We start from the raw sequence: 24,125 nt of genomic DNA on the forward strand, positions 1-24,125 counted from the left end.
AGAGGGCTATGGTGAGACCCTACCTCGCTTTGGGCCTAGCTCAGCGAGCTCTCCTATCCATTTCACACTTAGCCAAAAGTTTACAATTTTTGACTGCTTCGACATCGCTCAGTAAATTGGTCATAACTTCTAGCACAGAGTTTTTCTTGAGCTCCACAATATACCGTTGGAAACCTATTTCAAAGATCTACAACTTTCATTGAGAAATTTTTCCCAAATTCCCAACCCATTTTCACAAAACTGGCTTAGAATTCAAACCTATTGAAATTTTGACGAGTTTGAGAACTCTTACAAACTTCACTATTTCGGTTGACTCCAAAACGATTGATTATCACCCACATTCATCCCGAATGGATTAATATAGCTAAAATATCATCTTATTATTAGTTTTACACTTTCACACCTAACTCGAGTTTACGGAGTGTTACATTATCCCCCCCCCCCCCCCCCCCCTTAAGATCATTCGTCCACGAATGAGAATCTTGGCCTAGAAGAAGAAAAAAAATCACTAAACCACCAGTTGTTTCGAACAAACATAACGATTCATCTATGCATAATTTAAAACGCTAGCTCATACCTGCCATAGGGAACAAGTGAGGATATCTCTTCTTCATGTCCTTCTGTGCTTCCCAAGTAGCTTCCTCAGTATTATGGTTTCCTCAGAACACCTTGACCGACGCCACATCCTTCGTCCTCAACATTCTAACTTGACGATCTAGAATCTGAACCGGTTTTTCTTCGTAGGATAACCCTTCATTAATTTCAATCTCTTCAGGGTTCAACATATGGTAAGTATCAGGTTTGTACAACCTCACCATCGAAATATGAAACACCGGATGTACCATGGCCATATCCGATGGTAACTTCAACTCATAAGCCACCATACCAAACTTCTTAACAATCTCATAAGGGCCAATGAAACGAGGACTAAGCTTGCCCTTTCTACCAAACCGCATTACTCCTTTCATTGGCGACACATCCAAGAATACCTTGTCACCAATAGCAAACTCTAGCTCACGTCACCTCATGTCCGTATAAGACTTTTGTCTACTCTGAGCTGTTTTGAGTCGTGGCACAACAAGATTTACCTTTACAATCGCCTCATGAACTAAATCGGGACCCAACAACTCTACTTCCATTGGTTCAAACCAACTAATTGAAGACCGACAACGCCTCCCATAAAGAGCCTCATAAGGAGCCATCTGAATACTCGCTTGATAGCTATTGTTATAAGCGAATTCCACCAGAGGTAGGTGTTCATCCCAATTTCCTCCGAAATCTATAGCACAAGCTCGCAGCATATCTTCCAAAGTCTGAATAGTTTTCTCTACCTGCCCGTCAGTTTGAGGATGAAAGGTCGTGCTCAATTTCACTTTAGTTCCCAAACCTTCCTGAAAGGATGTCCAAAAATGAGTAGTAAATTGCGTACCTCTGTCAGATATGATGGATGTCGGAATCCCATGCAATCTAACTATCTCTTTTAGATACAGCTTGGCATACTTTGCCGCAGTATATGATGTCTTCACAGGGAGAAAATGGGCAGACTTTGTGAGTCTATCCACTATCACCCAAATAGAATCAAACTTGTCCTTTGTGCGGGGTAAACCTACAATGAAATCCATATTGATCTCCTCCCACTTCCACTGCGGAATTTCGATATTCTGAGCTAGGCCTCCAGGCCTTTGATGTTCAACTTTCACCTGTTGACAATTTAAACCCTTAGCCACAAAGTTAGAAATATCAACTTTCATGCTTTTCCACCAACAGTGCTGCTTCAAGTCTTTATACATTTTGGTGGATCCTGGATGCACCGAATACTTAGAACTATGAGCCTCCATCATTAATTCTTGTCAAAGACCATCAACATCAGGAACACACAATCGTCCTTGCAGCCTCAGAATACTATCACCAGTACCAACAGTAAACCCTTTCCACTCCATCTCTCAGCTTTGCCAAAAGTTCATCATCATATTGCTTGGATTTTACCCTTTCCACAATGTCAGACCGTGATGGCGTGATTCTTACTAACTCTCCAACTTCAGTTTCATCAAGCCTGACCCCAAGACTGGCAGGTCTTCGAATTTCTTTCCCCATGGGCACGTCATGTGCACGCAAATAAGCCAACGTGCCCATAGATTTTCTACTCAAAGCATTAGCAACCACATTGGCCTTACCAGGATGATACAAAATGTTTAAGTCATAATCTTTTAACAACTCCAACCACCTCCTCTCTTTGAGATTTAACTCTCGCTGTTTGAAGATGTATTGCAAGCTTTTATGGTCAGTAAAAACATCATAATGCTCACCATACAAATAATGACGCCAAATTTTCCAGGCAAATACCACGGCAGCCAACTCCAAGTCATGAGTCGGATAATTCTTCTCATGCTTCTTCAACTGTCGTGAAGCATAAGAAATCACCTTACCGTTCTGCATCAATACACAACCCAAACCACTTCTGGAAGTATCACAGTACACCACATATCCACCAGATCCAGAAGGTAAAGTCAAAATAGGAGCCAAAGTCAACTTTGTCTTAAGTTCTTGGAAACTCTTTTCACAAGCTTCGGACCACTGAAACTTAGCAATCTTCTGTGTCAATTTAGTCAATGGAGAGGCTATTGACGAAAATCTTTCCACAAACTTTCGGTAATAATTTTCCAAACCCTAGAAACTACGAATTTCCGTCGCAGTAGTTGGTCTAGGCCAATCCTTAACCGCTGAAATTTTCTAAGGGTCTACTTTAATGCCGTCACCAGTCACCACATGACCCAAGAAAGCCACAGAATCAAGCCAGAATTCACACTTAGAGAATTTTGCATAAAGTTCGTTCTCCTCAAGTGTTGTCAAAGTTATCCTCAAGTGATTTGCATGATCCTCGCGACTTTTAGAATACACCAAAATACCATCAATAAACACAATAATGAAGCGGCCTAGATAAGGCTTAAACACACGATTCATCAAATCCATGAATGCAGCAGGCATATTAGTCAACCCAAAAGGACATGACTAGAAACTCAAAGTGCCCATAACGAGTACGAAAAGTGATTTTCGGGATATCCTTCTCCTTTATCTTCAATTGGTGATACCCAGACCTCAGGTCAATCTTTGAAAAGAACTTAGCACCCTGAAGTTGGTCAAATAGATCATCTATCCTAGGCAGAGGATATTTATTCTTAATGGTCACTTTATTAAGTTGATGGTAATCACCACACATCCTAAGAGAACCATCTTTCTTTCTAACAAACAAGACTGGAGCACTCCAAGGTGAGGAACTTGGTTGGATAAAACCCTTATCTAACAAGTCCTTCAACTGATCCTTTAACTCCCTTAGCTCCACTGGAGCCATACAATAAGGTGGAATAGAAATAGGTTGGGTGTCGATAATAACATCAATCCCAAAATCAATAACCCTATCAGGAGGGATACCAGGGAGATCTTTGGGAAACACCTAGGGATAATCACTAACTATGGGAACAGATGCAAATTCAGGTACTACGGCTTTTGTATCATTAATAGCAACCAAATGGTAAATACAGCCCTTAGTAATCATCTTATGAGCCTTAAGATAAGAAATAAATCTACCCCTTGGCTTAGCAATTTCACCCTCCCACACGATAATAGGCTCATCGGGAAAGGCGAAACGAACTAACTTATGGTGACAATTCACGTTAGCATAACATGCGGACAACCAGTCCATCCCCATAATTACATCAAAATCTACCATCTCAAGTTCATACAATTCAGCCACGGTCTCACATCCCTTAATCACAACAACACAATTTCTATACACTCTAGAAGCAATAACAGGAACACCAGAAGATGTATCAACAGCAAAAGATTCCAACAAAGGTTCGGGTTTCATACCCATATCAAGAGCAAAATAAGGGGTCACATAGGATAAATTTAAACCCGGATCAATCACTGAGTAAGCATCATAAGAACAGATGGAAAGGATACATGTAACCACAGCGTCAGAAGCCTCAGTTGCGTCCCTACGAGTCAGCCCATAAAGTCAAGTTGTCCCTCCACCAGAAGTATTAGTAACTTCCTTTCCTTTGCCATTATTACGAGCATTCTGATAATTATTGTGTAACACCCCGTAAGCTTGAACTAGGTGTGAGTATGTAAATATCTAGTGTCAATATGATATTTTATCTATGTGAACCCATTCTTGATGATTTCGGGTGGAAAATGGTCGTTTTGAAGTCAAACCAACAATCGAGGTTCTTAAGGGCTCTTAAATTCGCCTAAGTTTTGATAGGTCTACCGTCTAGGCGATTTTCGTGAAAATCTGTTAAGAATTTGGAAAATGTTCCTCAAATACAAGTTGTAGATCTTTGAAAGATCTTTCCAACGATATATTATGGGCCTTGAACGGAGCTATGTACAAAAAGTTATGACCGTTTTACTGAAGCATGTCCGCACTGGAAATTTGGTCTGCGTTACGGACCGTCCCTTGGGGCCGTAACACAAGTTACGGACCGTCCCTTGGGGCCGTAACGTCTCAAAAATTTTCAGAAACTCACTGGAAATTTTCACCAAGTTACGGTGCCAAGTTACGGGCCGTAACACGTGTTACGGACCGTCCCTTTGGGCCGTAACTTGGCCTGTCAAGTATGTTTTTGGCTGATCTGACTTCGGGAGGCCATAACCCCATTATTTATTGAGAATTTGGGAACACTCAAAGAACGAAGGTTGTAGATAATTGAAATACCTTTCCAACCATAGGTCGTGGGACTCCATGTGACATCGGGATAAGGAGATATGAACGTTTTAAGACAGAAAGGTCAAGCTGTTGGCCCAACCCAATTCAAAACCGGGTCAGGCCCATTTCCCTTGGTATTTAAGGGAAATGTTCAGCCCTAGCAGCCACATCTCCCCTACCAAAGGTTCAGAATTTTTAGAGAGAGAGAGAGAGGATATTTAGAGAGAGAAAGTGGAGAATCGATCAAGTTCAAGGCCCCGAATCCCGAGGCTCGTGAAGGATAAAGTGTAGAACAAGTTGTTGCCGTCGTTCTAAGCTAAAAATTGAACTTGGGGGATGTTGTTTTCGTGGTATCTGCTCATATAAGGTATGCCTAAGATTTTAATGATGTTTTTATCCTTACCATTGATAGATTTGACGAGTTAGAATAGAGAAAATGACATTGGAAGTTCGGTTATAATTTTTGGATATCAAATGATTTGTGGGCTGTTTTGGTATGATTAAATGGATAGGATTAGTTGGATATTGATATAAAATAATTGTTGATATTGTTGTTGATGTTGTTGATAAGTTGTTGTTCTTGAAATTGAGAGAATAAAGTGTATGAATATATTGTATACAAAGCGTATACCGGGCTGTTTTGTGACGATATATTTGGGGGCTGTTTATGTGATTTCGTGGCTGTTTTGTGACAATATTTTGGGGCTGTTTTACATGATTTTCGTGTATTTTGGGGCTGTTTTATATTTTGTTGTTGTTATACTATGGATATACGGAAATAAAGAAGTGTATACAAGCATTGGCATCCGAAGGTATAGTGGGCTGTTTTGGAAGTAATTTAAGGATGGATTTAATTTCAAGATCCTTTAATGAATCAAATGAAAAGCAATCTTTTCATGTTCCTTGAACTCTAATTCATGTTGTAAATGGTGGTTAATGTGTGTGAGGGGGCAAACCCACATTAAACCTAGATTGTAATAAACTCTATTTATGTATAAGATATTATGCATGTTTTCCTCTATGAGAGATGCTTAGTAATGCTAGTTAAGAGTTGGTAATGACATTCCCATTGGTGAATTAGGACATGGAAATCTTTGTAAAGAAGTTGTATGTTTTCAAAACATTGATTGGAATGATTTATCTTTACGATATGACATAACGAACCTTAATGGTAAATGGTGATGTGACTTCTTTAAGATGAATTGTAATTCGGCTTTTAAGTTATGAACTCTGTTGATGTATTTATTCCTAGCCATTCGGGAGGATGAGTGGTCACCGGGAATTTCATATTCTGGTGTGCATATGCCTAGCCATTCGGGAGGATGAGTGGTCATCGGGAATTTCATATTCCGATGTGCTTACGCCTAGCCACACTAGGATCCATAGTGGCTACCCTTCCTCCCGATTAGCTAGGCCAAACACAACAACAAAGTTTATAACATAGAAGTCGATTCACAATTTGTCTCATAGTAGTCACACCATCAATTAACATTAAAGTTCATTATGTCATTACGAAATTTCATAGTTTCATAGATAATCTTGAAGATGTTTCTATTTCTTTCAACAAGATTCCATTGTCATAGTTCCCTTTTAAAACATCCATGCCAACAATTAACCCTCATTAATGACCCTCTCCTATAGAAGAAAACGGTTATGATTTCATGTACGTATATAGAGGATAATACAATCAAGGTTTATTGTGGGCTTGTCTCCTCACGCACACCAACCACAATCAAAACATGAGTTAGGGTTTTGTATGAAAAGTTCACCTTTTTATTCAATAAAGAACTTTTGAGAAGAAGACATGCATCCATAATAAGGTTTTTAAAAAGGGAGACATACCTTAATATGTTAAACAAAGTTTAACAATTCACTTTTCTAATGAAGAACACCCAAAATCCTAGCTTGAATCACTTTAGGAAGAATTATGTTGCAACCCTTGTTGTGGGAGGTTGATAGGAGAATAACACGTTGTTCTAGGGTTTAGAGAATGAGGGGAATTTGATTTTTCGAGTTAAGGGACGAATTTATATAACTGGGAGATTAGACCCCCTAGCTTGCCGAGCGAGCCCCAAAGCCAGGGGTGACCTCGCTATGGCCCTCGCGCGGCGAGGTCCTACCTCGCTTTGAGCCTCGCTCAACGAGGTCACCCTCAAAAAGGACTTAGTCAATTTTTCTTAAGTTTTCACTTTTGGATCCCCCCTACCTCGCTGAGAGAGGGCTATGGTGAGCCCTTACCTCACTTTAGGCCTAGCTCAGCGAGCCTTCCTATCCATTTCACACTTAGCCAAAATTTTACGATTTTTGACTGCTTCGACATCACTCAGTAAATTGGTCATACCTTCTAGCACAGAGTGTTTCTTTAGATCCACAATATACCGTTGGAAAATTATTTCAAAGATCTACAACTTTCATTGAGGAAGTTTTCCCAAATTCCCAACCCATTTTCACGAAACTGGCTTAGAAGTCAGACCTACTGAAATTTCGACGAGTTTGAGAACTCTTACGAACTTCACTATTTGGGTTGACTCCAAAACGATTGATTATCACCCACATTCATCCTAAATGGATTAATATAGCTAAAATATCATCTTATTACTAGTTTTACACTTTCACATCTAACCCGAATTTATGGAGTGTTACACTTACCAACGCTCCGGCTGCATTTATGACCTTGATGAATGGCATCTTTAGGCCGTTCCTTGATTCATTTGTGATTGTATTTATTGATGACATCTTGGTGTATTCCAAAAGTAGAGTGGAGCATGAGAGCCATCTCCGTACCGTTCTTGGGTTGTGTAAGAAACATAGCCTATTTGCTAAATTTTCTAAGTGTGAGTTCTGGTTGGCGTCTGTAGCATTCTTGGACCATGTAGTGTCTAAGGATGATATTATGGCTGATCCACAGAAGATTGAGGCTGTGAGAGGTTGAGCGAGGCCCACTACCGTTCCTGAGATTCATAGCTTTGTGGGTTGGCCAGTTATTACCGTCGCTTTGTGAAGGGTTTTGCTGCCATTGATTCATCCTTGACCAGATCGACTCAAAATGATGTTCTCTTCCAGTGGATGGATGATTGTGAGGAGAGCTTTCAAAAGCTCAAGTTTCTTTTGACTACAGCCCCGATCCTAGCCTTACCTGTGGAAGGTAAGGATTTCGCTATCTATTGTGATGCCTCCCGTATGGGTGGGTGCGGTGTTGATGCAGGAGAGTAGAGTGATAGCTTATGATTTCCGTCAGTTAAAAGTTCATGAGAACAATTACCCTACCCATGATTTGGAGTTGTTGGACGTATTCTTCGCTTTGAAGCTTTGGAGGCATTACTTGTACGGTATCCATTGTGAGGTTTTTACCGATCATCGTAGCCTTCAGCATGTGTTTACCCAGAGAGATCTTAATTCCAGACAGCGCCGATGGATGGAGCTCCTGAAGGACTATGAAATCTCTATTTTGTATCATCCTGGGAAAGCCAATGAGGTGGCTGATGCCTTGAGTCGCAAGGCAGTGAGTATGGGGAGTTTAGCTCGATTGATTGTCTCCGAGCATCTGTTGGCCATGGAGGTTCAAACTCTGGCCAACATTTTCGTATGTCTTGATATTTCAGCCCCGGGTAGAATTTTGGCTTTTATAGAGGCGAGGTCGTCTTTATTGGATCGGATCAGGGCTCATCAGTTTGAGGATGCTCAGTTGAGCAAGATCTGAGATAGGGTTTCGAGAGGTGAGGCCAAGGAGGCCGTGATTGATTCTGAGGGCATTATGAGGATTAGAGGATGCGTGTGCGTTCCTCGAGTTGGTGATTTGGTTTAGTTGATCTTATCTGAGGCCCATAGCTCACGCTATTCCATTCATCCGGGGGCGACTAAGATGTACCGTGACTTGAGACAGCACTATTGGTGGCGTCGGATGAAGAGAGATATAGTTGACTTTGTGGCTAAGTGTGAAAATTGTCAGCAGGTAAAGTATGAGCACCAGCGACCCGGTAGGGTACTTCAGAGGATGCCCATTCCCAAGTGAAAGTGGGAGAGGATTACCATGGATTTTGTCACAGGTCTTCCGAAGACCCTTGGCAAGTTTGATTCTATTTGGGTGATAGTGGATCGGTTGACTAAGTCCGCTCACTTTGTTCCAGTTCAGGTTTCCTATACTGCAGAGAAGTTAGCTAAGATGTATATTTGGGATATTGTGAGGTCACATGGGGTTCCTATTTCTGTTATATCTGATCGGGGTACTATCTTCACCTCTTGATTTTTTAGGGCATTTCACGAAGAGTTGGGTACCCAATTGGATCTTAGTACAACCTTCCATGCCGAGACCGATGGCCAGTCTAAGCGAACCATTCAGGTGCTCGAGGATATGTTGAGAGAGTGTGTTATTGATTTCGGTGGTCATTGGGATCAGCACTTTCCCTTGGTAGAGTTTGCGTACAATAACAGTTATCATTCGAGTATTGGCATGGCGCCTTTTGAGGCCTTATATGGTAAGAGATGTAGATCTCCGATTGGTCGGTTTGATGGGTTCGAGGCTCGACCTTGGTGCACAGATCTATTGAGAGAGTCCCTTGATAGGGTGAGAGCTATTCAAGCCAAGCTTTTGGCAGCTCAGAGTCAGCAAAAGATGTATGCGGACCAGAAGGTCCGGGTTTTGAAGTTTGCTATTGGTGACCAGGTTCTATTGATGGTTTCACCCATGAAGGGTGTTATGAATTTTGGTAAAAGGGGTAAGTTGAGCCCCAGGTACATTGGTCCGTTTTAGATTGTGGATTGTATCGGTGATGTAGCTTATGAGTTAGCATTGCCGTCAGGCTTGGCGGGAGTTCATTCGATCTTCCATGTTTCGATGCTGAAGAGGTACCCTGCCCACGGTACTGTCACACCCCAAAACCCACCCTAGACGTAACCGGCATCTGACATCATGAACAACATCGGAAGAACCTAAAAGATGCAATAACAACACTTGAACCCGCCAGGTTCAATATTCACCTCCAACAGTTTATAAAATAAATACAATCACATCATGATATATGAATTAAATCAGTGGAAGTCTTTAATATTTAAAACTTAATCAAAACGTGGCGAATGCCTAAGAGTTAAATAAAACTCAACAACTACCCACAAGAATGTGTACTATGGAGCTTCTAAGATAAAAGAGTAATTGTCTGACACATCGAGACGCAACCCAGAAAAAAACTAGAATAGTAAATAAATATGATAAGGGGTGTCCCATGAATGAACATGTGGGCTCACCAAGTCAGCAGCAACAGCAAGTCCTTCCTAAGCGTTTTGAGTATCAAGAACCTGCTCTTCTCCGTTACCTAATATACCATCAAAAACAACAATGATATGCCTGAGTACTTCGTACTCAGTGAGTGCCTCGGGGACAACAAGTAATATGAAAATAGAGTACAATAATACTTAAAGAAATCAGTTCTAAGGATAGTATGAAACAACGTGAAATCAGTTATTCAGCTTGTGTATCTCAATAAGAATTATCAAAACTGATTATAAAGCCTTTTGTCAAGTTACAACTTCCAAATATGCTTTTTAAATTGATCATGATTATCAACAACAGTTCCATAAAAGGATAAGGATATCACACTTGCCAATACAGGCCAAGAACCAGTCACAATAAAGGGATGACCTTTGAGGTTCCCTAAACAGCTTAGAAGCACCACATCAGAATCTCAGGTTCTCGATGGCTATCCCTTCTCTCGAATAGCTAGGCATAAACCGCACCCAGGTAGCGAACCCGCAGTGGCCACTCTTCCTCCCGAATGGCTAGACAATTACCACACTAGGATCCATAGTGACTACCCTTCCTCCCGAGTAGCTAGGCCAAATACAACAATCAAATTCGTAGCATAGAAGCCGAATTATAACGTAGAAGATAAATCATCACTTATATCAGGTAGTCACACCAGCGTTTAGCATTCAAGTTCCAAAAATTCGTTATAGGGTATTTTCATGAGCCAATTAGTCTTTCAAGTATCATGTTCAATCATCCATTAAGGGAATTTCTAGAATCATTTACTAACTTTTTAGTCTCATCATTAATCATCTCTTATAGAGGGAAGCAATCATAAATACATATATAGAATATACTACAAACAAGGCTTAATGTGGGCTTGTCCCTCACGCACACCAACCACAATCAACTCACATATTTAGTTTCAAGAGGATGTGTACAATTCACCTTTGTAGTCAAAAAGAGTTTTTGAAAAGAGACATACCTTAAATCCATTAAAATATGTTAAACGTAATCTCCACGCTTCAAAGAATCATTCTACATCTAATTGAGGCTTGTATGATCAATAAGCTATATATATTCACCAAATTTGCTGCTACTGTTCATATCTTGAAACGCACTGCTCCGGATATCTAAATCAGATCTCCACCGTTCACATTTAAGACCTATATGTTGTGACCACTCAGTTAAAATTTGGGCTCAATCCAACGGTTATATTAGCGGAAAACGTCAATTAACGCTGACTGGTCGAAGAAAATTCTACAGCAAAAATACTAGGATTTTGTCTTTAATAGAGTGCATCTAAATCAATCCTATTTCATGATTCTATTGACCATTCAATATCTAAAACATAATAAAAATTCCATATAATCCATCAAAGTGAGGGGTTTACCTTTTTGAAGAAATCCCAAAGCTTCATCCCATGTTTGACCTTGAATGAAGTTTCCACAATCTAGCAATTTCATATAATGATTCGGTGTTAATCTAGTGTTAAGTTAATGTAATTGGCTTAGGGATTTGAGTAAAAACTCACCTTAGGGGGTTGGTAGAAGCCTTTGGTAAAATAAAACCCTCTCTTTAGACGTTTTTGGGTTGTTTTATATGTTATCATAAAGGTTTGGGCTTTAAAACCTAATCCTACAAGAATCGGGATTTCCATTTTATACGTCTTCCGTAAATCAATTATAACTTTGTACACAGAGCTTCGTTTGATCTCCATAATATATAGTTGGAAAGGTATTTCAAAGACCTACAACTTTTATGTTTTGATCTTTCTCAAATTCCTAACGAAAATACTCGAAAACTGGCCATAGGTACAAGCTGTCTCAGACTTAGACGAATTTAGAAGGCCTTAAGAACTTAACTTTTTGGTTTGGCTTCAAAATGACTGTTTATCACCCAAATTCATATCGAATGGATTCATATGGCTAAAATATCAACTTAATACTAGTTTTCATACATTTACACCTAACTCGAATTTACAGGATGTTACAGGTACCTACATTGTCCATTGGGATTCTCTATTGCTTGATGAGAATTTGACTTATGAGGAGGAGCCTATCGCAATCTTGGGTAAGAGGTTCGGAAGTTGAGATCAAAGGAAATTGCTTCTGTGAAGGTACAATGAAAGCATCGTCCTGTGGAAGAGGCTACTTGGGAGACCGAGTCCGACATGCGTAGCCGATATCCCCAATTGTTCACTGATTCAGGTATTTCCCTTCTTTCCTTCTTTTCTTCGCTCGAAAACGAGCGACAGTTCAATTGGTATCTGATGTAACGACCAGTTTGGTCGTTATAGTCTTTTCGGTATTTTTGCCCATTCCTGAGCATTGATTAGCTCACTTTTGACCCGAGGGGACCGTTGACATGCTTCTCGAGGTGTCTAGACCGGATTCGGTCAACTTTTGGGAAAGATAGGCTTAAAGTGAAAAATGTTTGACCCGAAGTTGAGTTTAGGGTAAACGGACCCTTTTCAGAATTCCATCGATTTCGAGAGGTCTGGATGGTCGTTTAGTACTTGGGTGTGTATTTGGTTCATTTCCCAATGCACTTAGATGCATTTCAAGACTTGGGTTGGGAAATTGGAATTAAGGATTCGGGGGTTGACTCGGTCAACGAGACCTCCGTTGGGAATTCTGAGGCTACGGGCGTGTTCGTAGCACGTTTTCATGTGTGTCTATGTGTATGGTATGTGAGCAAATGGCCTCGGGAACTAGTCAAAAAATTGGATCGAATTGTGAAATTTGGGAAGTTTTCTAGTGTCTGTTGCCCGCTTTGGCGGCACTAGCACCGTGGCAGCGGTACCGCTGGGGCAGTAACCCTGCTGCTGAAGCGGTCCAAGCATTTTAGGCTTGATCGCTGAAGCGGTCATGTGACCGTTGGGGCGGCGACGCTGGGATGGTCCCAGTACAACTAAGGCGGGTGACGCACAGTTAGTAACATTAATAAAGTGATAAAAGCCCTTAGACTCTCATTATGTCCCATTTCGATATTTGAGCTTGAAAGAACTGTTCTTAAGGATATTTGGAGGTAAATCTTGCTTAGTTCTTCATTCTTTCTTTAACCATAATCATGTTAGAGTACACGTGTACACCGCATTTGCATGGCATTACACTCATACCATTACTGCATTGCATTGCATTATGACTTGATTTTGATGTTTGGTGTTGTATTGTGATATTGGATTGGATACCTTTTGATTTGGCACATTTGGGATTAGATGCTCTACGTAGGCGATGACGGATAAATGGAATTGATTACATTGTCTTATACTTGTTAATTTCCTTACTTATCTGCTTTATTTTCTGGATTGTGTTAGCTATGCTTAGTCGGCCGATGATGCCTACCAGTACTGTTGTTTGTACTGACTTGCACTTGCTGCATTCTTTTATGAATACATAGTACCAGGTCGGATCCACTTCCGTGACCCATGGCTGATCGACGCTTCAGCTTTCTCTCGAGTTTCCAGGGTGACATGGCGTCCGCTGACCTTGAAGACTTTCCTATCATATGTCCTATTCTTATTTCAGAGACATAGACATTTTATGTATTAGTATTCCAGATTGTATTATTCTCCTTAAATGCTCTTGTATTATTCAGACTAGACCCTGGGGATGTTTATTGTCATTCTGCACTTTCAACTACTTATATATAGATATATCGTGAGACTTACGTATTTATTCTATTCCGCTGTTAATTTCATTCTTTCGTGTATTATTCATTGTTGGGTTGAAGGTTCGCTTACCAAGGTGGGAAGGTAAGTGCCTGTACGGCCTAAGAAATGGGTCATGATAGAGTGTGGCAATGCAGATCAAAGTTATCAATAGACTGAGAGAATGAATGTAAGCACAAGTCACACATGTGCTCAGAGAGAGGAACACTTTGGCAGATATTTTTACTAACCTATTTTTTTATTTTGCAGGTACATATCAGTTCAACTCTTTTCGAGACTTGCCCACAGCTGGGAAAAGACTTCTCAACCTGGACAAGCATCACACTCCAAATATCAGAACAAGAACTATTAGAAGAACTGCACCAGACTATGATGTACTAACACCATGATCCAGTTCATAAACTGGAAATCCTGAAATAGTAAGGTAGTTAGCCTAAAGATCATTGCATGGACAATCTGCAGGACTGTTCTAATGGTGGTATTAACATCTAATATGTTCATTCCATTAGGATGGAATTGTGGATGATATAGCTTTGTCCCTACGTTGGATTAGCTATTCATCATAGCATATAGGAAACTATTGCATAAAGGTCAGATAGAAGGCTGTAGATCAGTTTCGATTGCTTGAATATATCCCATTGCACCTAGTGAGAGCTTTCAGGTGTTCAGACATGGCATCAATCCAAGACATCAAGAGTGCTTGCATTATTGTACTGCTGCTTTCCTTTTCTGTAGTTTAGCTAGTTTCCTGATGACTTGATCAGTTGATTAGGCTAGTTGTTTTCTGTTTTCTTTCCTGTTGATCTGCTAGTTTGTTCTGTTTTTTTAGTTTTGCTCCTCCCTATTTTGTAAACTCTTCTTTTTTATTTATGGAATGAACTACTACTAATAGTGGTATTTGCTTTTAAATAAATAGTGTTCATACATACTCTAGGGACAATCCGGAAAGTGTGACACAAGACCTCCTCAATATTACAGAATATATCTGCATTGAACCTATAGGAGCTTTCAACCCTGGAGTCTGAACCCGTTAACCCCAAATGTTGACTTTGGTCAACTCTTATTTTGTTATTTTATCTCAAACTCTAACTTTTATTTATTCTCCAAAGAGCATCTGGGTCACTTGGGACCTGTGCCGCCCATCTTCACAAGTCATAAAAGACATATTAAACCTACAGGAAGCGTTACTTAGGGGGAAAATGTGTTAAAACTAGGAACGTCCGGACGAATCTTTACATTAATAATGTAATTTCACGGTATCTTAAATTTATGAAACCCTTACCCTCTGTTTGGATGGTTGTTTCCCGTGGTTCATTAATGTACAATATGGTATGATACAGTATGGTGTTGTATTGTATTGTATTGTATTAATGAACACAATGTTTGGATAGACTGTATCGTTTGTTGTGGTTTAATAACATTTGTATTGTTTAGTTTGACTGTATGGTACTGTATAATGACTTGTAAGGTTACTAAAATACCCTTAACTCTTAATTAAAAATTAGTTTATATATATTAATAAAACTCATGTAAATAATAAAATAGGAACTTTAAAAAATAAGTAGATAGTGAGTAGGGGTGGTGGAAGGGTAGGTGGGGGTAGTGATGGTGAAAGGTAGTGGGATGAGGATGGGGATAGTGGGTGGTAGGGCGGGGTTGGGTGGGGTGACATGGGTGGTTGTGGGATAAGGGTGGGGTGGGTGGTAGGGTGGGGTGAGTGGTAGGGTGGGGGTGGGGTAGGGTGGATGGTGGAGGGTGGGATATAAAGGGGAAATGAAATATGTAACCACAGAAAAACTATCAAATTCGTGGTTACAAAAATTGAGACTTTTCATAGTTATAAAATCATGGGATGAACCATGGATTTACAACACCATACCATATAATTTTAAGAACAATGAAAATAAACATGGTTTCATACAAAACCATATATTAATGAACCATGGGAAACCATCATCCAATCAGGGGTTAAAGAAATGATTTTTGTAAATAAATTTTGTTTTCCGGAATAGTATAAAAGGGGAAAAAATGACTTTGTTCACTTATATTTTCAAACTATTCAACAGTTTTGAATGTGGGTAAGTGAAGGAGGCCAAATATCGACGAAGCAGACAGTATACCGTCAATCGTATATGCTGAAACTTCTAGACTGGACAGTAGTGTGCGAAGACTGGATAAAAAGAGAAAGGAAAAAGCTTGTGCAAGTAATAGTCAATTGAGTTGCTCAATAATTCTTGATTTGCAATTGTTGGTTCCTGCTGTGTTTTAGCCATCAATCATATGGAGGAAGGAAAAATGAAAATATATCACGAGAGGCAAAGATTACAGCTGTGCCTCTTACATTCCCTCAACAATCTCTTCCAGGTAATCAATCCCCTTTATTCTTATTCTCTACACTGAAAATCATATCATCAATAAAGAAGAGGCAACCCATCTCAACCAAGTTTCTTTTCTTTAAATTTTGATCCAAGGATTCTAACGTCATAATCTTACAATTACCAGTTACAGCAAGTGCCTAAAGCAGATACCATAGGATTTCGAATTAAAGATATTTGTGAAGCCACACTGGTTTTGGCAAGTGTGTACTTACCTCGTTGAATGGGTTTTATTGCTTGGTCTAATTCTCTCCCTTTTTGGTTTCTTTCAAATGAAATATATGTGTATATTAAGGGTGTGTTTTTCATGAAAAATGTTTTCTTAGAAAATGACTTTCAAAGTAAGTGGGTTTCTTACTTATTTTCTCGTGTTGGGTAGGTAAGCAAAAAATATCATCCTAAAGGCAATTGTATATAATCTAGATAAATACTATGGAGGGTGGGTAGAGTGAGCGGTGGTGGTGGTGGGGTGAGTGGTGGTGGGGGGATTATTGAACATAACCCATGTTGGTATGATGACATATCGGTTGTACTCATGTTCTAACTCAGGCAAAAGATGCGTTTACGAGATCTGATTTAAATTCCATTGCTGGAAAACTTGATATGGATGACCCTAACAGGGGAAGCTGGAGTCCTGTGTCAATTGTTTTTAAGCCTCATCATAATGAAATCACTGGGAACTATGATATAAACGTATTGATTGCTGCACTGGAACAGAAAGGCAAAAGTGTTGTTTGGCATGATAGACGAAATGGGGCTTCTTCAATTGATCTTGATGGAACTGATGATCAACTGATGGGAATTGTTCTTAATGTTCCTGTTAGAAAGTTTAACGGCCTCTGGAGAAGCAGGCATTGGGTAACATTAAGATGTATTCAAGGGTTTTGGTATAATCTGGACAGTGATTTTGCTGCTCCTTATGCTTTTAAAGATATCCAAGAAGTTAGGGAGTTCTTGGATGGTATCATTACTGCTGGTGCTGAGGTTTTACTGGTCATGAATGATAAACAATGAGTTTTAAGACGTTCTTTTACCTTCTCAAACAAAGATGTTCTTTAACTATGGCTGCCATTTGATTTCCTTTTTGACTTAAGCTGTTTGAAGCACTGTGGATGGGACATGTCAAGACTTTAGTTCCCAGGTTTGCTACTAATACATGCCATGGGCACATGCTGGAAGGTGTTAGCGCTGTGATGGGTTTTCTTTTGGCCTACTACGTTTCCTGTTTCTCAGCTGCATGTCTGCTGTGAGATGCCAATATTAGTCTGACATATTCTATATTTACTCTGTGGAGGTTTAGCATTTGCATCAGATTAGTGGACAGTTGCTGATGAGAAACTGCATCCTCAGAATGGGAGCATTTTATGGATTGTTTGTATCATGTTCATTTGTTTGGTTGTGATAAGCTTGCTTGAAGCAAGATACCATCGTATATGTACTGGTTAGTGCAACATGTTAGGCGTTTCTTGTGAATTCTTTTCACTGTTTTAGAAGTTATTTTATACACTATCTGATTGACTATAGTTGAAAATAATTCAAGTTTTGACTTGAGTTATCTCCTTAAAGGTATACTTTATTTCTTGTAGTTTGATTTACAAAGGTGAATATTCCCTTCAAGGTTTGGAATGATCTTGCTATCTCGGGTGTAATTCATTATTTCAGCTTCTTTTTACACTTAATCTTTGAAAATATAGTCATTACTGTTCGGCAATGAGAAAATTGGGCTCTCTTTTCACACACTGAAACAAAAGAATGGAAAAAGGTGAAATATATACATGTAAAATATGGTTTTAGTAAGACATTGTGCTCTATTATATTTAGTACATATCCAATCAGAAGGCTAGATTTTGTCGAAGAAAGAAAAACTCAATTGCATACTTGTAATGGACCTTTTATTAATAGCAAGAACCTTGGCCTCCAGTGTATTTGTCTTTGGACCAACAAGGTGCCAGTGTATGCGCTTTCTTCAACTGCTTGTCTGCAATTTCTCTCTGCATTTGAAGATAACAGGGATGTCGAGCTCTCACTTTAGCTTATGATTCTCCAGGAACTAAAATTTTCCTGTTAGCATTGCTAATAGATAAGAGAAGATTGAACTTTTCCTTTTGATTTCTATTCAAAATCTAGTTGCAAATGCTACTTCTTTTGCCTTTTGTCTTCCCTGGTGGCTCTTCTTAGTTATGAGTACCTACTTGGAGGAGTGGCATTCTCAAGAAGTGGCTGCAAGTTGAAGATTCATATTTCTTTATCTGGCCAAATCTAATTCTTCTCTCCGAAATTAACTCTTGCATTTTTGCTTCTCATATCCAGGTGTAAGTCCAACTTTCTCAGCCAATATAATCTTTCTGCACAAAGTAAAACTGTCTTTTCAATGTTTATTTGCATTCACAACTGCCTTTTCTGGTGTTATTGTTTATTTATGAACATGCTAAAGAGTGGAATATATATATATATATTTTTTTGAGAAAATCATTGCTAACATTCTGACACCAAATTGAATAGAAAAGCACCGTGTTGGAAAGAAGAATATGTCTCTATGTGGAGCATGGAATCGAATTACTGTTAGATATCAAGCTGCCAAAATGTTTAACATGCTGCTGGAAATAATACTAAGATTTGGCTCTAGCTGAGGAGAAAAGTATCCCATTCTAGCTCGGCTTCAGCTTTAGTGTAACCAGATATTTAAATTATTTCATGGCGTCTAAATCTGGCTAACTTCTGATGCTATTTTTCTGAAAATATTGCATGGTTTCTGAGTTTGGGAATTATATGGGATGGATATGTCTGGCACTTTTTTGCTCTAATTGAGCATCTTGAACAATTGAGTCAGTCGATCTGGAGCCAAAATTCCAGCTTGAACCTGACGTGGAAATCAAACGGTGGAAAGTGGACATAGTACATACTCAAATCAATCCTAAATTCGGAGGTACTCGGCTTTGCCCCTAGGTCTTCCATAATACTTTCTTGGTCGAAAAGTCGAATTGTGAGTGTACCAACTAAGACATGTCAATAATATCTCCAGTGTAATTTTTAGCTTGAGCGCAAATCATTGGAAGAGTCACTCTTAGATAATCAGCTGTTTGCTCCACTTGTCTTGGTTACAGCTCTGAGCATGACAATTGATAGTTCTTTCTTTACACAATCAGTCCACTAGTTGTGTTTTCTCTTGACCACATCTACTAGTAAAACCTTAACCTAATTGTGTTTGCTTTCTTTACACAATCCGTCCCTTCTGTGAGTCACTGCCAAATATAACCTGAGATTGTTAAAGAATAACTTAGAGAAGGAATGTGAGATGTCATCACCAACCCGGATATCTTCAGAAGAAGATATACTAATGGTATATAGTCTCCATCCTCCCGTAGTTTGTCCATTGACTGTTTTCCAAGATGATGGAATTTTTTTTTTTTTTTTAGACTGGTAACATTTTTTCCAAGATGATGGAAATTCCATATTGTTCTTTCGAATATTCGAATTGTGAAACTAGTATCATAACTTTACTGTAACTTTTCTTTATAAAATTTTAATCTGAGTTCGTTTTTGTATAGGGTCCTTAATAGATTTCATTAAAAAGTACCAAGAAGGTACAAAGTAGAAGATTTCCTTCTACATGTTGAAGGAGTGCAAAAGATCTAACATGGAGTTCATATCCGATACAATATTCTTCCTACACCATAAGTATAGACTTTTCAAACATCTAGATTTAACATGTAGTATGTTTTCCCCTGCTATCATTAAAACATCTGTTATTCCTCTTCTTCCAAACATTCCAGAAAATGCAAGTCGGGACTGCCTTCCAGTATAATCTGTTGTTCCCAGAGGATTACTGGTCATCCGAGCTACTTTGAGGAAGTTTATGCAACCTGGCATAAACCATTTGACTCCAAAAGTTGCTAGGAACATGGCCTAGAGTTACCTGGTGAAAGTACAATGGAGCAATATGTGATTTACTGATTCATTAGTTTTTTTTTTTTCACATAGACCGCATTGCTGCATTTAGTAATACCTCTTTTCTGCAGACTGTCAAACAAGCCTCATGAATGACAATGCAAGTGAAGCAAGCAGCTTTAGGGGGTGCGATTGTCTTCCAGATTATTCTCCACGGCCAACTATGACAGTTTCCTCCCATTCTCCACAAAAGGTTGTTATAGGCTTATAGCATGTCTTAACTGTAAACCTGCCATCCTTTCTAAATTTGCACCTCAATGTGTCAGTCACCTGATCATCAATGGATACTGCTTCCAGTTTCTGAACGTGTTAATACCTTCAATTACCCAGTCATATAAATTTCTTCTCAAGTAAAGATTCCATCCCCAAGTGGAGTGGCAATCTGCCACAGTACAACTCTTGTTGATACAAACATCAGAAATGTCAGGAAATTGTTCCTTTAGAGGGGATCATCAAGCCATCTGTCAGTCCACATCTTTTCACGCTTTCCACTACTAACCTTCAGCCTGACACTATCAAAGAATTCATCTTAGAGGTTCCTATATGCTTCCAGACAGCTAAGCCAGATGCTCCCTTGACACTGTTGGTGCACCATACCTCACTTTTGCCATATTTAACATAAACAACATTCTTCCAACAGTCATCACTGCTATCATTGTACCTTTAATGTCATTTTAATAATAAACTTTTATTTTGCAATTCAAATTCTTCACTCGCAAACTTCCAACTTTTTAATTCCTTGTTATGATTCCCCAATTCACCAAATGGAATTTCCCTTTGTCTTGGTTACCATCCCACGGAAAGTTTCTTCTTAACCTATCAAGTTGTTTTGCCACCTTCACTAGCACTGGGAATAGGGACATCATACGGGTGGGGATTCCATCCAATACACTATTTGTTAGCGTCACCACTGAAAGAGATGTACTACTTTTTCCAAGCTGCCAGCTTCCTTTCGGTTTTTTCAGTTAGCCCTTGCCAACCATTAACATCTTTCCTTCTTGCCCCAAAGGCATACCAAGTTATGTGGCAGGGAAAACCTCAATCTTGCAACATAAAATTTCAGCCAGATTATGAATTATGTGATCAGCATCTACGGAGAAGATACTGCTTTTTGCCAAATTTACATGTAGGCTAGATATGGCCTTGAAAGCTAAGAGGATTGCTTTCTCAAGTATAAGAGTTGCTCTGTCTGTACCACACAGAACAAGGGTATCATCTGCATAAAAAATGCGAGACACTTCCACTTTGTTTCCATTCCTCTCTTGTACATGAAATCCTTCAATCCACTTTAAATATGCAGCCCTCTTAAGCATCAGACTCATAACCTTCATTGCAAGTATAAACAGATAGGGTGAGAGAGGACTGCCTGCCGCAAACCTTTACCTTCAGGTGAGCCATTAATAATGATGGATATTCTGACAGTAGTGACGCAGTACCTGATCTATTTAGAGGTATTAAGTTTTTTATCATCCTGGTGTTTGAGCCATTTTTCCGCAAGAAATCCCCTATAGTATCATCGCCTCAATAGAATTTAACCACATGGATTAAATTCGAATCATGAATTTAATCCATGAGAATATCGTAGATGTGGTTCCTCTACGCGTAGGACATGAGAATATCGAATCATGAACCAAGAAAAGCATATTGGCTAGTGATTATGAGATCCCAATTCTTGACTGGAGGGGACACCAAAGGCCTTTGCCCTTCCATTCCTTGGATAGATAGAGATGGACGGCAAAACTTTTTGATTATGTCATGTTGTCAAAGAGTTGAACAATGATTTTTTTTTTCGTTTGTCAAAGATTGAACAATTAAAATTTATGGTGAACGCCTGATCTATTTGATCATGTCATGTAGGATTAAGGTTCAAGTCTATCGGCTTGTTAGGATGCTTCAACTGCATACATCATTTTAGGATGCTTCAACTGCATACATCATTGCGCTTCCACTTGACACCTCGTCTCGTGTGACTTTATCTTGAATTCTCAAAAAAAATCTACTAGGCATGTATCAACTCATGCATATCATTTCACAATACTGAACGGGTACTATAAACTCAAATGAAGTATCTCAGATTGTATACATACGCTCGTTACCTCACTTACATAATCATCCTTAAAATCATATCATAAAGCTTATTCACTAGCTAGCATGATTATATTTTATATGAAACAGTTCTAGAGGTCAAGTCTCAACATTCCTCGTATCCAAGCTAGCTCACTACTCAACGATAGCTCGAACACCTCCGATCTATGCAATATATGGAGTCTATCCATGAATGTGATACGTTTGTGACTTACCCATAAGCCAATGAATCGAATTCAATGATTAGCTTACCAATTGGGGTCCAAGTAGTCCATCAAAATCATGATTTTCCAACTTGGGACTTTAGGGCTAAGTTCCCTACTTTCCTAGCTCAAATCTCGTGTTTGGGAAGCTATATTTGCAATATAGAGCCCGTTTGGATTGGCTTATAAGTTGTTTATAAGCTGTTTTCAGCTTTTTTGAGTGTTTAGCTGGCCAGCTTAAAGTCATTTTGTGCTTAAAATAAGCTCAAAAAAATAGTTGGGCCCATTTGACTTAACTTATCTAAAGCAGCTTATAAGCTGAAACTTATAAGCCAAAAAAAAAAAGTTAGACTACTCCAACTTATTTTTTTTAGCTTACAAGCTGTTTGCAACTTATAGGCATAAGCCCATCCAAATAGGCTCATAATCACTTAACACGTAAATATGTTTATGATCACTACGCAACCTTCTCATCCAAAATGCCCCAAATCCCGTGAATTCTTGCCCCATAAGCTTAAAATGGGCAATTTGCAGGATTGCCCTTCGCTGGGGTGGTCTTTAATTTTTGTCCCTCAAATCAATGGTCTTTAATTTTTGCCCTTCGCTAAAAGTCTCTTGGTTCCGGATTCGAACTCCCACTCAGTCAAAAATTAAAAAAAAAATCGCAAGGCATAAGTTGGGATCTGCAGGGTATAAGTTGGGTTTCAAACTCTGCCTTAAGGCAAAAAAAAAAAAAAATACTAGAATTTTGCATACCTCTGCCTTAAGGCCTAATTTTGGGTAAAAGTTTGCCTTAATGCCTAATTTTGGGTAAAAGTTTGCCTTAAAGCATAAGTTCGGGTCCAATTTATGTCGTGCGAATTTCAACTTCTGTCTTGCGAATCCCAACTTATGCTTTGCGATTTTTTTTTTTTTTTACTGAGTCTGAGTTTGAACCCAGGACCTTTGGGTGTTAAGCGAAGGACAAATATTAAAGACCACCAATTTGAGGGGCAAAAATTAAAGACCACCCCGAAAGGACAATCCGCGCTAAAAAAATGGCTTAAAATAAGGTCGAAAATTACTTCACAATCACGCTTCCGGCCCAGGCCCAACTAGGTGACAACCGCGATAGATATTCCCACGATTGTGAGTCCTTCCCAGGTCACCCTTACTGCAATGGCGATATGTCGCCAACAATAGCAAAACCTATCATCATTAGCATTCTCTATGATTGCGATCAAACAACCACGATCACAATTGCACCACTAAAAGTTGCTGCAACAGTTTCTAAAACTTTGAAATGTATCGTAACACATTTGAACCCTTCAAGTCTCCAACAAATCATAAACAATAATATCAACTTATAAAATAACTCAAAATATAATTTGAAACATAAATACTCAAAATGAGGGGGTCCGATGATTACAGTGGTCTTTTCCAGAAATGGTGGACTACCGGTGGAGCAGGGGATGTTTTGAAGAAGGTAGAGGGAAGGGTGAGAGGAGGCGAAAGGGATGGCGTAAAAAAGGCGCGGGGGGTGTGGAAATTAGTCTCTATGTCTATTTTTGAAAATATTTACGCCACGTAGCCCATACTTAGTGTAAAAACACCTGATTTTCAACATATGCGTATAAATACCATTTATATATTATTATACACTTTATACAAGGTTGATAAGTTATGTATAATGTTGTAAAATACTGTATATTGAGCTATGTGGAAGTATTTTCAAAAGCTGTAGATTTTTTAAAATTTCCCGGTGAAATTTTGCATCGGTGTTAATTAATGCAATTAGAAGTTTAAGATGCTTGGCGAGTTCCCAGTTAACCGAGAAAAGTACGGAAAGAAAAGAGATGTTGCTTTTCTATTGGTCGCAGAGGATGTCGTTAACATAGTAGTGTAGTAGGAAGTG

General features: G+C 39.1%; 1 protein-coding gene across 1 annotated transcript; it reads left to right on the forward strand.

Moving 5' to 3' along the window:
* Window positions 1-15,653: 15,653 nt before the first annotated feature.
* On the forward strand, window positions 15,654-17,632 carry LOC132631105 (josephin-like protein). The gene is made up of 2 exons (XM_060346705.1): window positions 15,654-15,984; window positions 16,545-17,632. Exons 1-2 carry the CDS (start codon window positions 15,901-15,903, stop codon window positions 17,007-17,009), a joined length of 549 nt encoding a protein of 182 aa, XP_060202688.1. The 5' UTR covers window positions 15,654-15,900; the 3' UTR covers window positions 17,010-17,632.
* Window positions 17,633-24,125: the final 6,493 nt, after the last annotated feature.

The sequence above is a fragment of the Lycium barbarum genome, chromosome 3 (assembly GCF_019175385.1).
Source record: "Lycium barbarum isolate Lr01 chromosome 3, ASM1917538v2, whole genome shotgun sequence".
Lineage (NCBI taxonomy): Eukaryota > Viridiplantae > Streptophyta > Magnoliopsida > Solanales > Solanaceae > Lycium > Lycium barbarum.

What these genes read in the sequence shown, in the direction of transcription:
- LOC132631105 (XM_060346705.1), top strand. Translation starts at nt 15,901, where the DNA reads ATGGAGGAAGGAAAAATGAAAATATATCACGAGAGGCAAAGATTACAG. An exon ending in CCCTCAACAATCTCTTCCAG is followed by an intron (nt 15,985 to 16,544) that starts GTAATCAATCCC and finishes GTTCTAACTCAG; the next exon opens with GCAAAAGATGCGTTTACGAG.